The 20,460-nt window shown below is 40.4% G+C and overlaps 1 protein-coding gene across 8 annotated transcripts in view; it reads left to right on the top strand.

Annotated features, from left to right (window-relative positions):
• STN1 (STN1 subunit of CST complex) overlaps positions 1-14,693 on the top strand; it is a 33,853-nt gene extending 19,160 nt beyond the window's left edge. For 6 of the 8 annotated variants that reach the window (XM_039871284.1, XM_039871288.1, XM_039871282.1 and 3 more), the window contains 3 exons: positions 3,297-3,419; positions 5,829-5,901; positions 13,577-14,693. In XM_039871284.1, the coding sequence (XP_039727218.1) occupies positions 3,297-3,419; positions 5,829-5,901; positions 13,577-13,734 (354 nt within the window). In that variant the 3' untranslated portion in view covers positions 13,735-14,693. Of the gene's footprint in view, positions 1-3,296; positions 3,420-5,828; positions 5,902-7,145; positions 7,298-13,576 lie in introns of all 8 variants that reach the window. The other 2 variants (XR_005654679.1, XM_039871289.1) reach the window with 2 other exon arrangements.
• The last annotated feature ends 5,767 nt before the right edge of the window (positions 14,694-20,460 follow it).

Genomic DNA, 20,460 nt, shown 5'->3' on the forward strand with positions numbered 1-20,460 from the left:
TTGATATAAACAGCCTCTCCATTCCTGGATTTTAGATATTTTCTAATCTTTTGCCATTTACCAACAGGGCTGCTCTGAATTCTCTTGTTAGGTAACGTAAGTTATTCTTTGTGATTCTAGTGGAACAGATACCAAGTCCCTATTCAACTTTCTGAGCATGACCACTGCTTCTCAGTTTCATTCATGAACCTAATTATCTCTTCCTGGCACCAGGCTGTGTGTCTAGTGATCCATGATTTCATATACAGAGATGAGGGATATCGTTTCAGGAAACACCAAGGTGGAGAGGGTCATGACTGGCCGCTTTGTCTTTTGCCACCGTTGCTTCTAAACAGTTGCAGCTCTCCAGCTGTCCGCTGACAGCAAAATTGACCTTCTTTCCATTTAATCATTTAGAGGAGGCTCAATGCCAAGTTGGCCTCCTAGGACTTCTGACCACTCTATTGGCATGTTTGGAAGGAAACTTTGAAGCTTAGTGAAGACCACATTCTTCCTGTGAACCAGCTCTTATGCAATGGCTGTAATTAAATAAAGAGGAGGTCTCTGAGGGCTAAAAGGCTCCTCCATTCAAAATGATCTGTGGAGAGCCTTTGGCAGGATATATTTTTGGATATGCTTAGAGCAGAAACTTATGCCTGCCCAGTGCTGTATGTTTAAAAGGAAATGAATATGGCACTATATTTGTTTTGTCTTCAGAAACTTTTTCCATCAATTATAAATTGTTCTCTCAATATGGCTCTGCTTGGGCAGGTCAATGTCATTCAAATGAATCCTGTTTAATAGAGACCGGTAGGCTAAGGATGCTTTACAATGATGTTGAAACCCTAGATCCTTTTACACTTTGTGTTGTCATACAGATGAAAGCTTCTCAAAAAATCACTATTATAGTTGAGAGGCAGGGAAAGAGTAGGTTTGAAGATTTTCTCTTTTCCTTTTTTTTTTTTTCATAGTGGCTCTCTTAGCAAATCCAGAAACCTGATAAGCAGGCCTTGCAAAACCATTGTTTCTTTGACAGCTAGATAAATGTTGAGTTTGTTTGGGAATGAAGGCTATATATATTTCAGAGATCCACCCAGTTCCTGACCTGCCACAAGGAGAGGCCTGCTAAGACTCAGCATGTTCAGCCAGTCAGTTTTTTCCTCTGAACAGTTTTAGTTTCCTGAATCAGAGAAGTCTGTCATTGCTCTTTAGAAAAAGACAAGAAAGACTCAAATCCCAGGCCAGGAAGAGCTACTGGCTAGAAGAGATGATTGGAGGCTTTACCCTTGAGACCATGTCTTTGTAACCAGAAGGGAGATTTGTCCCAAGGTCAGCTGAGGCAAATGTTTTTGGAAAGGAAGCGTCACATATTGTTTATATTTACAGAGAGCCTTTTCTCTTGAGTTCTCCTTGTTCACAGCTGAAACTGCTTTTAATCTCATGAGCCCAGCACTCCCTGCTGCTAGACCTTAACTAAAATCTGGAAGGAAGAACCGGGTTTTATACATGGTCTGGGGAGAACCAATAGTCATTTTTAATGACAGGAATAGTCTTGTAACAACATTTCTAGTTAGTTTCCGACTTAGTTCTATCTTGGTAAGATGTAATAAACTTGACCCTTAGGATCCTTATATTAAATTGACTAAAGAGCACAAATCTCCTTAAAATTATGCATATTAAGTAGTTATAAAGTTGTGTAGGGCAGCCTATATTGGGTTGTGTTTCTTCCAAGTGAGAGCACTCATGTATGAAATTAAAAACAGCTTTGCCTGAAGGTCCCCACCTCCTCCCCACTCCCCAAATTAAAAAATGCTTTGCTCAGGATTGCTTGGTGGGGTCTTTATTCTAAACACACCCAGATAGCATTTCTGTCCACGAATGTCATACTTCATGGCCTTATTCTCCCTTCAGAGAATGGATGCTGTCACACCCTGGACTGTTGGTCAGCCTTTAGGCCCTAATGTTCTAATGGCCAGGTTCTTCAACTTGTTCTGTTAGGGAAAAACTTAGGACTATTAATTTAATTAAGAGTATTAGACGCTCCTCTTCAGCCCAGGAAAGCATGTTTGTGAAACATCGCCAGGATCTATTAGATTAAAACAGTGCTTGTTGTTTGGGAGGCCTCTTCTAGAAAGAAATTTCTTTAGAGATGGAATTGTCAACCTTTGAGGCCATTCGGGAGTTCCTTTCCTCTTCTGAATCACTTTGAGGAAGAGTCATCAGCAAATCTCAAGCACACTCTTTCTCAGCATCTCTGGGTGCTGCCTCGGACAGCCTTCATAAGTACCTTTTATTGGAGGTAGGACTTTGCCTTCAAGTAGTTTTTTTGGAAGTTTTGCCATGTTTCTTTGGTGCTCTGATCTTTTTAATATCTTGATAAATTTTGGTCACATTAAAAATGGATTCACACCTTGAAGGACAATTAATTGTTGTTCACCATTTCGTTTTAGTAATGAAACACCCTAATGGAGTAATAAGAATAGAGCCTCTATAATGGCATATTTATTTCCATTGATTACACAGATGTTTTATTGATCACCCACTGTGCCAGAGAGGAGGTTGCTGAGATGAAATACAAAGTCCCCAACTCAAGAAGCACAGTATAGTTAACATGGTGGGACATAGCTGAAAACTTAGCTTCCTTGGGAATAAGAACTTGGAAGGCCCCAGTAACCTCTCTAGGCAAACTTGTCTCTTAGGAAAGGAAGAAATATTGAACTTGAGAAGACAGCAAACTGACAGCAGCTGAAGTTCCTGCATATGATGATCTTTCTTCACTCTAGGACCCATGTCTACCTTCAGCCCAGGACCTCCCTTTGACAAGTCTGTACACAGCTGTTTGCTGCCATTGTTATCCATTTAAAATATGAAGACTAATACTTTCTACATGGTGGAATCCCTGACTTATTTCAATATATATAACATTCCTTGAAGTCCTTAGGAAGAGGTTGTATATAGCCACAATTTTAATTGGAAAAAAAAAATGAGCTAATATGTATACAATATTTTAGTTCTGTATAAAAAAATAAAGATTGTCCTTTTGAGTTTTCTATTTCGTATCATTGAGTTAAACACATTAAACAAAAAGTCATAACCAGGGTTATCAAGCATGATCCTATTAGCACAAACTTCTCAATCTTTCTTAAATCTAATCCTGCTAGGCTGGTGTGTACCTGGATCTTTTTGACTCAGCACATTAAAAGCCTGTTGAGTGAATTCATAAACCAGTTGGTCTAGGGAGTTGATGTCAGGTGCTGTAAGATGGGACTTATTTCTTTTCTTCTCATCTTTTTTTTTTCCTTTTCTTCTTTCCACAGGAGGCTTTTAAAAATGACACAACTACCAAGGCAATTCATAGTATATTTAAGAATGCTATAAAGCTGCTGCAGGAAAAAGGACTCGTTTACCAGAAAGATGGTGGTTTTGATAATCTATTCTATGTAAGAGACTTGCAACTTAATTTTTTTCCTTCTTAACTTCAATTACCAATATATTTGTTATTTAAGAACACCTATTTACTGTTTTGAAAAACTGATCATTAAGGAGGTACGTAAAGTAAGGAGTGAAATTTATTGGCCCTTATCTTTCCCCAAGGTACCACTTTCAACAGAACATCCTTCTAGACATTTATCTGTGCTTTTACAATAAATATATGCTGCTTGACATTTTTGGTTTTGCAAAAAAATGTGATTATTCTCTAAATAAGGATTTCTAAACCTCAGTACTCTGGGCCAGATGTTGTTGTGGAGGGCTGACCTTGGCATTGTAAGATGTTTAGCAGCACAGCACGCCTGGTCTTCACCCGCTAGATGCCAGTAGCAGCTCCCCGGCTGTTTCAAGACATTGCCAAATATCCGCTAGGACACTTGAGACAATTCTTTAAATAATGCTCAGCAACTTTTTTGACACCAAAATAGCGTCTTTCCATGTTAGTACTTATAAATCTACCTCATTTTGGACACCTGCATGGTATTCCATATTATGGGAACTTGCCATAAATATTTCAACCCCTTCTCTCTGATGGACATTTATGGTGCTTCCAGCTTTTGCTCTCACAAAGTGTTGCTATGGCTATTTTTGCACAACTATTTTTGTGAACTTATATAAATATTTCTGTAAGATTGACTCCTTAAAAGAGGAATTGCTGAAGCAAAGGGCATGTACCTCTAAGCTTTTGTTCAACACAGTCTGCTTGGCTGCCCAAAACTGTACCAGCTGAGACTCTCACCAAGGATACAAGTGCTTGCTTGTGTCCTACTTCCAGGGTTAAAAGTTTGCCTCTCACTGCCTACCTTTAATCTTGGAGGAGCCAGGCTGAAATTGGGCCTCCTCATGACGTGGCATTAGCCACAAGTGATTCTCCTGGAGACAGATCGAACCCTGAGGAACCCCAGAAGTCTCACTATGTAAAGGCATGATTCCTGAGAGGAAGCTCTCCTTAATGTAGGGTATTTTCTTGATGTCGATTTATTCCAATGATTCCCTATTTTAAAGCATTTTTAAAAACTAAAAGATGTTTTAAATACTATTTGAGTGACTTTTGAAAAGGTTATTCTAATCTGTATAAAGGTGAGTGCAGTCCATCCCCTCCTGGGATAGGAAGGAAAGGCTTGGTGGGAGCTGTAGGGTTGAAGAAACTTGTGATGGGCACCTCACCTTAACACCGCTCTTCCATCCCCCATCCCCACCACTTCCACCCACCCACTCCAGTCACATTTCCCCTAGGAGGCTCCTGGCTTAGCCTCCTGGGTCTGTAGAAAGCAGCTCTTTCTGAGGAGCAGCCAGAAGTTGGGCAGCAGTCCAGGGCTGAGGCATGGCCGGGCTGGGGCACTTCCTCCTGTGAATCAGTGTGAGCTGGAATGGGGTAATCAAGTGCTAATAGCACTCTTTTCCTCAGCTGAAACATCCTCCTTCCCTGACTTCACTCCTCCCCTCTCACCTCAGTGCCTGGCCTTGTAGGTTTCTGTTTTCCTGAGGGCCTGGCCTCAGGGAAATCGTTAGCACAGTAATGTAGACGCTTCTATTTTTACAGGGCTCCAGCTTGCAGCAGCGCTCACCACATTACCTCATTTAATCTTCACAATAACCTTATGAAAAGGCAGGCATTATCAGTATCCCCATTCTTAAATCTGGTCATTCACTAAATCCCATCAAACAAGCATTCCTGCTATGTTTGTTCCTATGCTTCTTTTTTTTTTCTTCTGCTTTTCCTTCCTCTTTTTCCCTTTCTATTTTTGTTTTGTTTTGTAATTAGATTTACTATTGAACATGAAGAGAGACCCATTTGGTTGTTGTTTCGCTCTTATCTGAGCTGGTTGAGAAAGGATCTGGGTTAGGTTTGCCTTCTAAGACAGAAAGGGTTTCAGTAGATAGGCTAGGTTTATTCTTGCTAGCTTTTCCTTACAGTCTTATTTCTTTTGTTTTTCCTTGTGGACAGGAGAAGGCAGATGTCAGAGCCCAGAGGAAAGAGTCCTGGGATTGAGATCAGAGACTTTGATCACTTGTACCTCCCTCAAAAATATAACAAATAAGAGAAATTTTATGAATGTGTTATGAATATTTAAGAAGAAAGTTGCTCCTTAAAAGTATTACAGTTTCTCCTTAAATCGTAGCCTTAGTAAACTGTCTCCCAAGGGAATATGCCTGAAGGGTCAGCTACAGAGCAGTGAGCTGCTGAGGGGCAGAACTGGTTTGACTGTAGGCCAAGTACTAAAATCACGTTGTCAATGTAGGGGTGATGATAGTTGTGAAATCTTTAGAAACTATCCTGAATACTAACCTGGGAGTCTGGATGGCACAACCTCTGCGTTTCTTAAGAACATTTCTCTCTGAACTGCTTTTCCTATCAGGTAACCAGAGAAGACAAGGAACTGCACAGAAAGATACACCGTATCATTCAAGAAGACTGCCAGAAACCAAATCGTAAGTGGTATGATGCACGTGTGTCCTGGTGCATGGCGGGAGAGAGTGTTCCCTCCCAGAGAACACAGGTTAGAGAGTCAGGAGACTGGGATTTCCCCAGTAGTGACTTGGAAGTGTAGCTGACCAAGAACCTGATCAGAGCCTTGGGTTCCTCCTCTTTAAAGTGGGCATTAGCCTCGCACAGTTGTTCTGACCTTGGCTACACATAAGATTCAATTTTGGAGCTTTTTTGAACATATGGAGCTCAGGTCCCACCCCTGATTCTGCTTCATGAGGGGATGGGGTAGAAGTATGATGGCTGAGCTCCTTGGGTGATTCTGATGCAGTGAGGTAAGCCATCAGGCTAGGACTTATTGATGTCCTTCTGGTTCTCATATTCTCTCTAATTTGTGTTATTTCTTGTTCTACTCTTGCCCTGTTCTTGAATCCAAACCTGAAATTTTCCTCCTGACATCAGGCTCTTCAGTGTTGGGAGGAATGGTTCTGGACATTATAGTTTATGGACAATGTAATTCAGTCATTTTGAAACCTGATAATTTGCAAAAGAAATGGTTTAGAAAATAGTTGGTTTTAGTGGAGTTAGGTCGTCCCCTAGTGGTTAGAAACTCAAACTGTAGATAGTCTGACAACAGATACCATTTTCATACGAGTTAGAAAAAGAAGAAAGCATTAGTCCTACCTTTAAATCTTGTATAGACTGATCAGTCTTAAAGGTGACTTTTCAATGTCTGCCTTTTGCAAACATATGCTAATAACATATGTTGGCACTAGAAGAAAATTGGAAAGGCTTGTTTATGACTGCAAATCTCCTCTTCCTGCTTTCTTTCTCTCCAGAAAAGTCCACCTCTAGTCTTTTCAGCTCATACATCCCTGGGGCCTGGACCTATTCCAGGCTGAGTCACCGGGTAGAGCTGGACCAGGTCTCCAGCCCTGGTGTTTATGGTATGCAGCTCTATTTAGACTTTTAAGAACCGATGAGGTCAGATCCCAGATCTTAAAATAAACCGAAAGCAACCTATTATTTTAATGCAAGGTTTCTGGCCATTGTTCACTTCATTCAGAACAATGAAAACACATATCCTTTAGTTGGGAGAAAAACCTCTCTATCCACAATGTAAAGAGCTTTTAAGAACAGTGAAATGTGGAATTTCTTAGAAGGGATGAGAGGCTGCTCCCCATGTAACATTCCTGCACTCATTCTAGTCCCATGCCACCTGGCCAGATTCTTATTTTATCTGTATTAGGAACAGAATGGATTGGAATAATCCTAGGGCCTGATGAAGCAAATGAAGGGAATTCACACTTCATTTCTGAGGAGAACCAAATAGCCTTGGTGACCTGAGGATCTGTAAAGAGAAAGGTTTTACATCTAATCCACAGGCCAGCTCCTGCTTTGGTGAGTGTGTGTGTCAAGGTGGACAGTCTCTGTCACTCATTCTGTAAGTGGGAGCCTCTAAAAACCATAAACCAATTCCCTGGAAATACTAAACTCGCAGAAGCCAAATCCTAGAGCTTGAATAACTGAAAATACCAATAAAAACAGCTAATAGGAACTGTCTGGGAATCTACTGTAACCACTCCTTTCCATAGGAAATACCTATGACATTAAGAAAAATTATTCTGAATCATAATGTATGCACATGATTAAAGTCAAACAATACAAACATACACTCAGAAAAGTCAGACTCTCTCCCAGCACTGAGCCCCAAGTTCCGTGTCCCCTTTGCAAAGGCAGTGGTTGTTACTAGTTTCCTACATCCTTCTAGAGATGTTAAATGTACTTAACAAACATATTTGTATAGTTTATCTTTTTAAAAAAGCACAAGTAAAGGTTAGCATACAATACTCAGTGTTCCACGCCTTATATTATAAATCTCATGTTGGCTTCTAGAGTTCATTCAGCAACAGTACGTATAAAAGTATCTTAGTCTTTTTAATAGTTGTACAGTATTCCATTATATGTATAAACAGATATTCAATCATTTTTTTAACCATTCCTTCTTCTGGATCTTTAGTTTGTTTCTTACCTTTCATACAAAATATAGCATTGAGTTTTTCCTTGTCAGGATGACTGGTGGGAGAACTTAAAATTTTTAGTCATTTATGAGTATTTCAGCAAAGTTTAAAACTATGGTGATAAAAGAACTGTAAACATGAGGCCTGTTTCAGGTCCCTAAAGCACTGATAGCAGGCTTATCTAAGACGGGCGGCATGGCATTGTTGTAAAGAGCTGGGCTCTGGGGCCACCTTGCCTGGGTTTGAACCCCAGCTCTGCCACTTTTTAGCTGCGTGACCTTGGGTAAGTCTGTGCCTCAGTTTCTTTATATGCAAAATGGGGATAATAATATCTACGTGAGAGGTTCCTGTGAGGATTAAATAAATTGGTGTTTTATAAAACTGTTAAGAAGATGGCTGAGTAGGAAGCACCAGGAATCTGTCTGGTGTAACAGTTTTGGAACTCTAAAGTCTATTGAAGGTTTGAAACTTCCAGGGAAAGCTTAGACAGTAAATTGGGGTTAATTTCAGTTTTCAGCCCTTGGTAACAACTACCCATCTACCACCACAGCCATGTGGTAGACAGCTGTGCACTCATTCCTAGAGCAGCTTGCGGGAGATAGAGTGGGCAAAATAAGCCTTGTCCTCCAAATATCAGGAGTCTGTTCTCTGATTATTGATTGCTACTTCTGATTACAGAGGTGCAAAGAGGTGGGTGGTCATTGTTGTTGCATCTCACCCCATTGTTGCAAGCCCCCCAACAGCTGAAGTCTTAAGGGGATTTTAAAGTACCGGTGCCTTTTTTTTTTACTCTTTTTATCTCCCCCACTTTGGGGAGCCAGAAAAGAAAGACTACTGCATTCAAAAGCAACTGCATATAGGGAGAAAATTAGAAAGTGATGACACATGCCCAGAGAAAGGTGCAGGCTCAGGAAAAAAACGAAAAGACCTCAGTTTATACCTCAGGCTGATCTTTGGCACAGAGACAGCGTACGACAATGAAAACAACAACAACAAGAACAAAAAGGAAAACAGAAAACATTCCTGGGGAATGGAGAGAATCTGATCTTAAATTCTCATTATTAGATCCAAATGTCCAGTTTTCAACTAAAAATCACAAGACATACAAAGAAACTGAAAAGTATGGCCCATTCAAAGGAACAAAATGTATATAAACAGAAATTGTCCCTGAAAAAGATCGAATGGTAGATATACCAGACAAAGACTTTAAAACAACTGTCTTAAAATGCTCAAATAAAGGAAGATGGGGAGAACACCAAGAAAATGATGGGTGAACAACATGGAAATATCAAAGAGATAGGAAACCTAAAAAGAAACCCAAAATAAAAATTCTGGAGGTAAAAAATACAATAACTGAAATGAAGAATGTAGAAGTGATTCAAAGGTAGATTTGAATAGGCAGAAGAAAGAATCAACAAACTCACAGTTGAGAAAAAGTGAGCAGAGCCTAAGGGACCAATGGGACACCATCAGATAGGCCAACAAATGCCTTGTGGGAGTCCCAGAAGATGAAGAGAAAGGGGCAGAGGGAATATTTGAATAAACAATGTCTGAAATTTGATGAAAGACATGAATATAAATATCCAAGAAGTTAATTGAACCCCAAGATGAACCCAAAGAGACTACACCAAGACACATTATAATCAAACTTTTGAAAGACAGAGACAAAAAGAGAATCTTGAAAGCAGCAAGAGATAAATGACTTGTCATATACAAAAAGGATCATCAATAAGATTAGCAGTAGATTTCTCATCAGAAACTTTGGAGGCCAGAGGCAGTGGGCTGCTGCAGTCAAAGTGCTACAGAAAACAAACTATAAACCAAGATTCTATATCCAGCAAAACTGTCCTTCAAAAGTGAGGGAGAAATCAAGACATAGCACAATAAACAAAAGCTGAGGGAGTTTAACTCGATCTGCCCTGTAACAAATGCTCAAGGGAGTCCAGCAGGATGAATTGAAAAGACACTAGGTAGCAACTCAAAGCCATATGAAGAAATAAAGTTCTCAGTAAAGGTAAATATTTGGGCAATTATAAAAGCTAGTATTATTGTAACAATGTCTCGTAACTCCACTTTTTGTTTTCTACATAATTTTAGAGATTAATACATTTTTTAAAATAACAGGTATTAGTCTAAAAGTTTGTATTATTGTAACTTTGGTTTGTATCTCCACATTTTGTTTTCTACATAATTTAAGAAATTAGTGCATTTAAAAGAATGACTCGTTTTATGTTCTTCGCACACAATGTATAAAAATGTAATTTTGCGACATTATTAACTGAAAGGGCTTGGAACAGAGCTGCAGAGGAGCAGAGTTTCTGTATGTTATCGATGGTAAGCTGGAATAAGTTCAAATAATAAGACAGAAAACAAATAACAAAATAACAGAAGTTTCCCCTTATCAGTAATTACTTTAAATGTAAACAGATTAAATTCTCCAATCAAAAGACAGAAATTGGGATAAAAAACACATGATCCAACTCTATGTGTCTACAAGAGACGGTTTAGATCCAAAGATACAAACAGATTGAAAGTAAAAGAATGGGAAAAGATATCCCATGCAAATAGTAACCAAAAGAGAGCAGGGATACCTATACTATTATCAGACAATATAGACTAAGTCAAAAAGGTTACAAGAGACAAGAACGTTGTACATTAACAAAAGTTCAATACACTAAGAAGATACAGCACTTATAAACATATATGTACTTAATGACAGACCATAAAAATATATGAAGCAAAAACAGAATTGGAAGGAGAAAGACAGTTCTACAAAAATAGTTGGAAACTTTGGATAGAACAATCAGACCAGCAGATAAGGAAGGAAATAGAGAAATTAACACAGTAAATCTACTAGATCTAACATACATGTACAAAACACTACCAACAACAGAATACATATTCTCAAGTGTACATGGGACATTTTCCAGGATAGACCATATGTTAGGCCACTAAGTCTCAGTAGATTTGAAAAGGTAGATAATCGTACAAAGTATCTTCTCTGACAAGAGTAGAATGAAGTTAGAAGTCAATAACATAAGTAAAACTGGAAAATTCACAAATTTGTGGGAAATGAGCAATACATTCTTAAACAACCAATAGATCAAAGAAGAAATCACAGGAGAAATTAGAAAATACTTAGAGATGCTTGAAAACAAAAATACAGCATACTAAAACTTATGGGACATAGCAGAAGTGGTGCTTAGAGGAACTTTAAAGCTATAAATACTTAAAAAACAAAGATCTCAAATCAGACTAACCTGACAATTTAAGGAACTAGAAAAAGAATGAGGTAAATCCAAAGCTATCAGAAAGAAGGAAATAATAAAGATTAGAGCAAAGATAAATGAAATAGAGAATAGAAAAACAACAGAGAAAATCAAGGAAACCGAAAGTTGGTTATTTGAAAAGATCAACAAAATGGACAAACCTTTGGCCAAATGGACTAAGAAAAAAGACATTAAAATCAAATAAAAATGAGGACATTAGTATTGATTCCACAGAAATAAAAAGGGCTGGAAGAGAATCGTGAACAACCGTATGCCAATAAATTGGATAACCAGATGAAATGGACAAATTCCTAGAAACACAAAACCTGCCAACACTAAATCAGGAAGAAATAGAAAATCTGAATAGACCCATAACTAGAAAGGGAGATTGAATTGGTAATTAAAAATCCCCCAACAAAGGCAAGTCCTAGACCAACGGCTTCACCGGTGAATTCTACCTAATATTTAAAGAAGAACTAACAGCAGTCCTCCTCGTGTAAGAGGAAGGTCACTTTGTGAACAGCCTTACTAGATGACTTAGACAGCAGAATGGCCTTTCTGAAGAAATAGTTTAAGACCTTTGTCAACATCACTGCTTAGAGCCCCACATATTTCCTGAACCTGAGCATCCTGGCCTTAACAAAAACTAATTAAAAGTCGAATGGTGCTGAATTCGCTGGTGCTACCTCTGCTATGTGCAGGCCCAGTTTGGTTGGAGTTCTTCTCCACTCTCTATCATCAACCTTTCTTTTCAGGACAAGTTAAAGCTTCTTTAGAGCAAGAACTAAGTGATATGTATCATCTTAGGTTATAGCTATGACTGTAGAATTATAGTAATTCCCCATGTAAGAAGCACCTACCACCGGTCAGTCACATGACCACCAGTGAAGTTCCCACTTTACAGATGAGAAAACTGAGAGATGTGAACCACTTTGCCCTAGTCATAGAGCCGGGACTTGAATTCGGGTGTGTTGGACTCCAGAGTCAACTCTCCATCTACACTGTCTCTGTTCTTCCTTACTCAGCACTACACACATAGTAGGTGTTCAGGAAATCTTTACTGAATGAGTGTTGAAGAGACAAACTGGAAATGTGGAGACAGGTGACAGTGGTAAATTTTCAACAGAAATCCCGATTGGGAGGAATAATGAGATGACAGAACCACTAGAGGTCAGAATTTAGCAAGTCTTTTTTTAGCCCAGGACAGGCTGGCTGCCTGTGATAGTCTCTGACCCTCAGAGCTGGAAAGGATCTCACAGGTGCCCCACCGCCCTCTCCATAGGTGAGAAAACTGAAGCTCGAAAATACCGTGATTTGAAAGGTGCACCAACTCCCAGAGCATGCTTTGCCCAACGCCATGATACCTCTTCCTGGAGCCTAAAAAATTTATCTGAGAACAACATTCAGTGACTGTGTGGAGTGTGAGAGGCCAGGCATGGCTTGTGCTGGGGCTTTAAAGTGAAAATTGGGGAGAGTTTGTTTTCAGTAATGCAGTTTGACTGACTCAGGGTTATATCATAACCTAATATATCGTTATGATACAGTATATAGGTAGATATAAATTATATATATATAGAAATAAAGTTTCACAAAATAGGTAGACATCCTACCTATAATGCAGTACATTCTGTAATTTTCTATTTTAGCCTGTTAAGAAAAAGAATTTTAATCACAGCTGACTAAATTAATTTCACAATCTTCTAATGGTTGACAACTTCATTGTGCCTACCACTGCTCTAAATCATTGATTTCAACTAGGAAAGAGGTTGCCAACCCTGAACCTTTATTCCTGTATACCAGACGGTCTTAGTTTTGGGTAGAGGGTAAGAGGTTACTAGAACACAGTCATCACAGTCAAGACTTCTTGGAAGCCTATGCAGAGAGGAACGAAAATGGGCCAAAGCCAGGACTCACTTCACCATGGCCATCCCAATCAATCAGGCCTTGTGGGAAAGAATATGGAGGCTGCTATAAACCGACTCAGCTGTCCATCTCAAGTGGGCTCCCACCTGGGAAGCTAGGGGTTCAGTATGAATACATGCACTTATACATGTAATTGCATTGGAGAAAAAGATTATCAAGCACTAAAAAATCCATTAGATTATAGATATAAAAATATTCATTGGGAATCCTTGAAAGTTGAAGGCCTAAATCCTTGAGCAGTGAGTCCATGTGGTATAAAAACAGGCCCAAGAACTGGTTTTTTTGTTTGGTTGGTTTTTGCTGATAATCTAGACCAGTGCATCACCCACTTCAGTGTGCATAAGAATCATCTGGAGACCTTTTTACGATGCAGGTTTTGATTCAGATGTAGAGAAGGGCTTCTGTTTAGAGAGAAAGGAGAGTCTAACAGGTGTGTCCAACTTTAGCCAACTGCCTTTTTCTTGCAGACATGGAAAAGGGCTGCCACTTCCTGCACATCTTGGCCTGTGCTCGCCTGAGCCTCAGCCCAGGCCTGAGTGAACCTGTGCTGCAGCAGGTACTGGAGCTCCTGGAGGACCAGAGTGACATCATCAGCACAATGGAGAATTACTACATAGCATTCTGAGGACAGGCTGCAGACAGCCCAGGCAGAGCCGAGCCGAGGAGAAAGACCAAGTGATATTCCCTCCCAGGCTCTGGTTTTAAACATCAGGCAGAGGCTTATAGGTTAGGAGGCAGTTATCTCATAATCAGCAATGAAATACGGTCATTTGAGAACTGAAGTTTGGCATAAATTCTGCAGACTGCCTTCTACCTACTGTATCCTTGGGATAAGATGACTTTTATCTCAGCTACAACATTCAAGAAAACTCTCCTTGTTGACCTCCTGACTGGACTGGGCACCATTCGTGAAGCAGAAGGGGAGGAGATAGTGGCTGAGTCGGTATGTATGGAGGAGGCTCTGTCGCGGTAAAGCCCATGGACTGCGGGAACTGAAGAGCATACCGCCAGATCACACAGACCAACACTTTTTAAAACTTTAGACTATCAAGAACATTCTCGTGGGCCTGTCTTGATGGTCAAGAGCCCAATGTAGGGAATTAGCTCTCCCTAGATGAGTGTTGCTGACCTATGATTTCCAAAGGTCAAGCACCATTGGCGAGTCATGAGTCCTGGGTAGAATGCTGTTTATAGACCCACCCAGAGATGGGAGTAAATGGATCCAAGGCATGGCTCCATGTTTGCCATTTTCCTTGTTTTCCTTCTGAATGAAACGGTGTTTCAGGACATTTCCCTGCACTTGAGGACGTACATGACTAAATTACATTGTCCCTTAATGCCCTGAAGTTACGAGGCTTTCAACCAATGTCTGGCAGTGGTAGATGTTATTTTCAAGGTTACCATTGAATGCAGGACGTCTGACACCATCCTGACAGACTCGATATGTGCCCAGACAGGCAGTAGAATCCAGCTTCTGCTTGGGATGACAAGGTAAAGGGAAAATCTGGGCCACGTGGTAGGCTTGTTCTAACAGCAAGATGACAAATCTAGCCAGCAAAAATAAAGTATACAGAAAGATTCAGAGTTAATTACAGTCATTTCACAAAAAGCACATCTGCCTTCGTCTTGACATAATAAGCTCTTAGTGGCTCAGCCAGAAAGCCTGTAGGCCTGGAGAGTTGCTCTGCTCTATGTGGAATGGAGTGGTTTTACATTGGGAAGTTGTTTCCATGTGTCAGGCTGAAGGCTATTACTGACAGATTTCTTCCTGTCGTAGACTTCACTGACTCGACCCAAACCTCTGCTCTGTTTCTAACAGCAATTACCCATATGGCTGCCTTGTGTCCTGCCCATGTCCAGAAGGATCCCTGTAGAATTGGGTCTACCTGGAATGACATCCCAGTGGTTCCTCCTTGAGGTCAGCAGCTATTTTGTGTTGAATACATCTTGGCTTTTTGGAGCTGTGCCGGAAGGAGTCTTGGGTCAGACCATTAAAAGGGCATACCTTCAAAAATATTTCTAGAATCTAAGCTTCTACTTCTCCATTGTCACCACCTGGAATACTGCCGTTGCCCCCTCACTGTGCTCCCTGCCTTGGCTCCTCTTCCGTTCCTTCTCAGCACAGCAGCTGGAGTGATCCTGTTAAAACTTCAGGGCCTTTGTGATTTTACTGCTTCCTCCGCGTGGAACGTTCCTTGTGCAGATAACCATGTGATGGGCTTCTCCTCCCCTCCTTTGAGTCTACTTGAGTGTCACCTCAGTGAGGCCTACCCTGATCTCTTGCTAATTGCAACAACCCCTTCTTCTTCCTCCCCAGAACTTCTCAGTACTTCTGTTTCTCCACAGTACTCGTCAGTAACACCCTCCATGTGTTTACTTGCCCTATTTATTACCTGTTTCCCCAGAAGAAATGTTCCATGAGAGCGGGACTCTTTCTCTGTTTTGTTTCCTACTGTGTCCCCAGCACCTAGAACAGTGCCTGGAACACATTTCAAGCAATTCTACTTCTCTGTGTGTGCCTGGCTTCCCTCCACCTGGTAATATCGTCCTCTCTTTCCTGCAGGGTTTTCTCCAAGTGCTCAGAATTAACATCCACTGGGGGCAGCCTCAGCCAGTGGGACGTGGGGTTTACGTGCTCCAGCTCCCATCCCCTTCAAATCCTCTATCACGGGTTCTATACCATTTCTCAGAGTTTAGCTGTGGGATTAAGCTCCATCCACCCACACTAGCAGCTCACAGTAGCCACCCTTAATTGGCTGCCTTACCCTCCCTCCCTCACACCCCATTACTGTTTGCCCCACCTCCCAAATGAATTGCTTCCTTTCCGATCCTTGTCTCATTCAGGGTCAGCTTCTGGGTGAACACAAATTAACACCATACTCACAAATATATTTGAAAAATGCCTCTGAATAATTATACACGCCAAACATTACCAGAAATGCTCACCAAAGTGATACACTTGTTACCTCTGAAAGGTGAGATGTCAGAAGCTTTTTAACTACAGATCTGTACTTTGGCATGTTTACAGTTAGCAAGAGTCACAAAAATAATAAAGCTCTTTCTCACTCCCGACCCCACACTCACATAACCTGAATCACGAGTGAACTAAGAATAAGGCGGACCTTATATCCTGTCTCAACATAAGAACTCTGAGAAAGTGAAGGGAGCTCTTGGAAACTTTTCTGGGGCTCACTATAGTTGGGTCACTGCTCATGTATCCAAGAGCCACCAAAGGGTTCCTCTGAAGAGGGTGGGAACTGTAATGCTCAGTGTGCACATGTTTAGGGAGTCGTGTACAGTACTAGAGTTTGTGTAAACAAGAAGACAAATAGTGCTACTGTTGGGTCAAGGATTTGTTTGAAGATCCACGATTATCTCCATCTGGTAAGCTACCAGTGCTTCTTATCCCTATAAGACACTTCTAATTATTTTCCCCTCTGATAATGTGCCAGGACATTGGCTGAGAGAAAGACAAGTGGAAAGAGATCTATTCAGTAATGAGGAACCCAAGACTTGGTGCCAAGGCTTGAAACCAAGCAAACTTGTAATTTTCTATCGGAGAAAACATCCACACTTTCTTAGTAGTGTGTTTTCTTCTCTACGAGTGGCCTCTACAGCAATTGCCCCAAAGAAGCTTCTCGTTGTTTTAGTAAATTTATGTGAAGCATACGGGCAGACTCAAAGACCATGATGAGGCTTTCTGGAGAAGCCAGCAGCAGGCCCTGGGAAGAAAGTAGGGCCATTTTGAAGGGCAGTGGTACCTGTGGCAGAACAACCTTGCAATAGAGATTTTATTACTATGATAGTCTGCTGATGAAGATGAAATGTGAGCCCAGACTTTCACATAAGAGAGTTTTTATGTAATCCATAATTTCTTAAATGTGCCCTATTTTTATTGAACTTGTATTAGGTGACCTCGAATAGGTAAGTCACAGCATAGTACAAGGTACTGTGTTCACAAGCATTTTAAGTCAACCCCCAAATTCCTGAAGAGACTCAAGTCCCTCCCTGTATGTCAAATTAAAATGACAAGTTTTCCTTTTGGAACATAAAGGAATTTTAAAGGCCACATAATAGTCCTAGTTATTTTTAGAGACAATAAAGTGGTGTCTCATTAATTCAGACATTAAATGAAAGGTGGAAAATCTAGGTTTGAAATAGTGCCATTTTATCACTTTAGGCCTACTAAGTGTTCTGTGTTACATCTCAATTTCCATGAGGAAACAGATTTGCTGCTCTTAGGAAACCTATAATGAGTAAGAAATATCTTAATTATGTATCATTTATTATATATCATTTAATATTAGGTGATTTAAAAGTACTTGAACTTTAAGAAATTTTAAAGCATATGTCCACACAAAAACTTGTGTGTGAATGTTCACAACAATATTATTCCTAATCACCAAAAAGTGGAAACAACCCAAATGTCCATCAACTGACAGATGGATAAACAGTGTTATATCCATACAATGGAACATTATTCAGCCATAAAAAGGAATAAAGTAGATACATGTTACAGCATAGACGAACCTTGAAAACAGTATGCTAAGTGGAAGAAGCCAGATACAAGAGGCCACATTGTATGGTTCTATTTATATGAAATGTCTAGAACAGGCAAATCTATAGAGACAAGAAATATGATTAGTGGTAGCAAGAGCATGGGGGAAGGAGGGGAGTAGGTGGAATAGGATTTCTTTCTGGGATGACAGAAATGTGAAATTGGGTAGCGGCGATGTTTGTATGACTCCGTGTACTCAAAACCACTGAGCTGTGGGGTAGGTTGGATTTCCTCACAGCATGATTGGGTTCCAAGGGCAGGCGTCTCAAGAGATCACAACCCAGACAGAAGCTGTACGGCCATTTTGTGTATAGCCCCAGAAGCCACACGGTGTCACTTCTAGTTGTCGAGGCCATCAGAGTTCCATCCAGAGGAAGGGAATAAACCACCTCCTGATGGTTCTAGAAGGACATATAGAACCAGCAGTATTGCTCTGGCCATTTTTGGAAAATGCAGTCTCTCACAGACATCTTTCAACTTTTATGTGCACACAGCCTCATTCTTTAAAAAAAATTTTTTTTAATATCAAAAAGTATAAATAAGGGGAAAATGGTCTACCACTTCCCAGGTACTGTGTATATTTTAAAGATTATATGTATATTATTGGGAAAATAATTGTGTTAATCTTTTGTCTATTCTTACAGAAAAAAATATGTCATCATTTTTATGCACTTTTCTTTTTTAATACTATATCTTAGAGTTGTTTTGTAACTTCAGCATGGAAGATTGACCACATTCATTATATGGTTGCATAATTCCATTGTATGGCTGTCCCTTAATGTTTTTAACCAGACTCTTATTAAGAAATATTTACTTGGTTTCCAGTTTGTTGCTGTTGCAACCAATTCTGCAGGAAACATCCTGTACATCTTCCTTTTCTTGGCATACATCTGCAAGTAAATTTGTATGGTAAAGTTTTAGCAGTATAACTGCCAGGAGAAACCATGAGCATTTAAAAATTTGGATAGACATTGACAAATTACCCACTGAAAAGATTGATCCATTTACTACCCCTATCAATGATTTATATAAGTCTATTGTCTACCCAAAGGCTCACACACACTTCATATTATCAAGAGTTTTAATCACTGCTTATCTGGATAGGTAAAAATGATTTCTGGATTTTGTTTGCATTTATATGTCTTTAGGTATGAGTGGTGTTGAGATTGAGTTAATTATGGACAAGCTTTAGACAGATGTGGTTCTGCCCTGGACATTAGCCTTTGTTGCCAGCAGAGGCTGAGGGTGGCCCAGGTCCCGTGTTCTCGCAGTGGTGTCAGCTGCAGAACCAGCCCGGAGGCCAGCGGCTGAGGTCCTAGTTAACACACAGCATTCTGGAATAAACATCATGAAGAACTCAAACCTCAAGGTTCCCAATCTGCTACTTCAAGTGCTTGGTCACTTGCCTACCCAGATATTATATGTAACAATACATGAAGGCAACAATCACTGTATTGTCAACTCAGACCTCTCATAAAGCAGACACCATTCCGCTCTAATTCACTGTTTCCGTCTCCAATCCGATTAACGTGAAAAACAGGTTGTTTTTAAGAAAGTGCTAAGTGACTGGAGAAGATAGTTTTAATAATAGAAATGGTCTTTATGCTACTTCCATTTTAATCAGCATAGCCTAATTCTAAGTTGATGCTTGCATTCTTATCATTGGGTTTGGTACAGTTATTTGGGGCACTGCGCAACATCCCTTTTGATAATCTTCTTAGCTGGAAATTGCTTCCTCTGGAAGAAGGGTTCTTATTTATTTTTTTGTTCTGAAGATAATCAGTAAATGGAGGAAATAAAGTAGGAATGAAGACAAAATATCCTTCCATTTTTTAGCTACGTTAAGCTACCATCTTTAGGGCAAAGCCACAGTAGTGTCTGTCTCATAAGCTGTGATGTGTGGCAGCTGACTTGTGACAAGTGCTGAATTTTGTGACATACTGATTTGTGAACTATTAGTTTATTCAATTATACATTAGGTGGCAGGATAACATATTGAGCTATTAGCATGAGGTTTGTTTTTCTTGTATTTTATTTCTTCTTTCTGAGCAGGAAGTCAGCCTTGCCTCAGGGAGGTTTGGTTTGGGGGATGAACGCAGAAGTTGTTTGTGCAGACAAGCTGACTTATGCTTTCTGGAAGCCTGGAGCCTGGGAGGGGAAGGAAATTCGTGGGCTCCAGGCATTGCAGACCAGAATGTGCTCCCTATGGTGCCTGAGGCAGGTGGCAGTTTGGCAGGACTTCTGTGGAGAGGCTTTGTGGTATCTCTCGAATAGCTTAGAACCTTGGCCTACGATTCCCAGCTTCAGCCCACATTCCCAAGCTTGAAATGGAAGCTGCCACAAGCCTCCTCTGCAGGGACATGCTGCGGATAGCAGCAGAAGACTTGGTCTCAGGATAAAAGTGGACTTGTCTTCATTTTTGACGCACTACGTAACCTCCTGGACTTTCACACATTCCCAAAGAGGGGAGAGCCCGCACCACCCCACTACCAACAATATTTTCCTACCAGCCAAGAGGACGAGGTTTCCAAGCCTATGGTAACTTGAAATGAAGAAAAAGAACAAATATGACAAGTCTCTCCCACCTGAGTTTTGGGAATAAGATTCATATTATACTAAAATTATAATAAATTCAAGGTGAATCTAACACTGAAGAAGGCCCCAAACCACCTGAGCAATAAGCCTTCTCCTAACATGAAGAAGCTTGAAAAGACCTTACTCAAGCTACAGCCAGCCCAGCCCCGCCCAGCGCCTGGGGAAGAGTCAGCAAGCTGTGTGTCCTGTGGTTTCTGT

This window comes from Pteropus medius, unplaced genomic scaffold (assembly GCF_902729225.1).
Source record: "Pteropus medius unplaced genomic scaffold, Ma_sr-lr_union100, whole genome shotgun sequence".
Taxonomy (NCBI): domain Eukaryota; kingdom Metazoa; phylum Chordata; class Mammalia; order Chiroptera; family Pteropodidae; genus Pteropus; species Pteropus medius.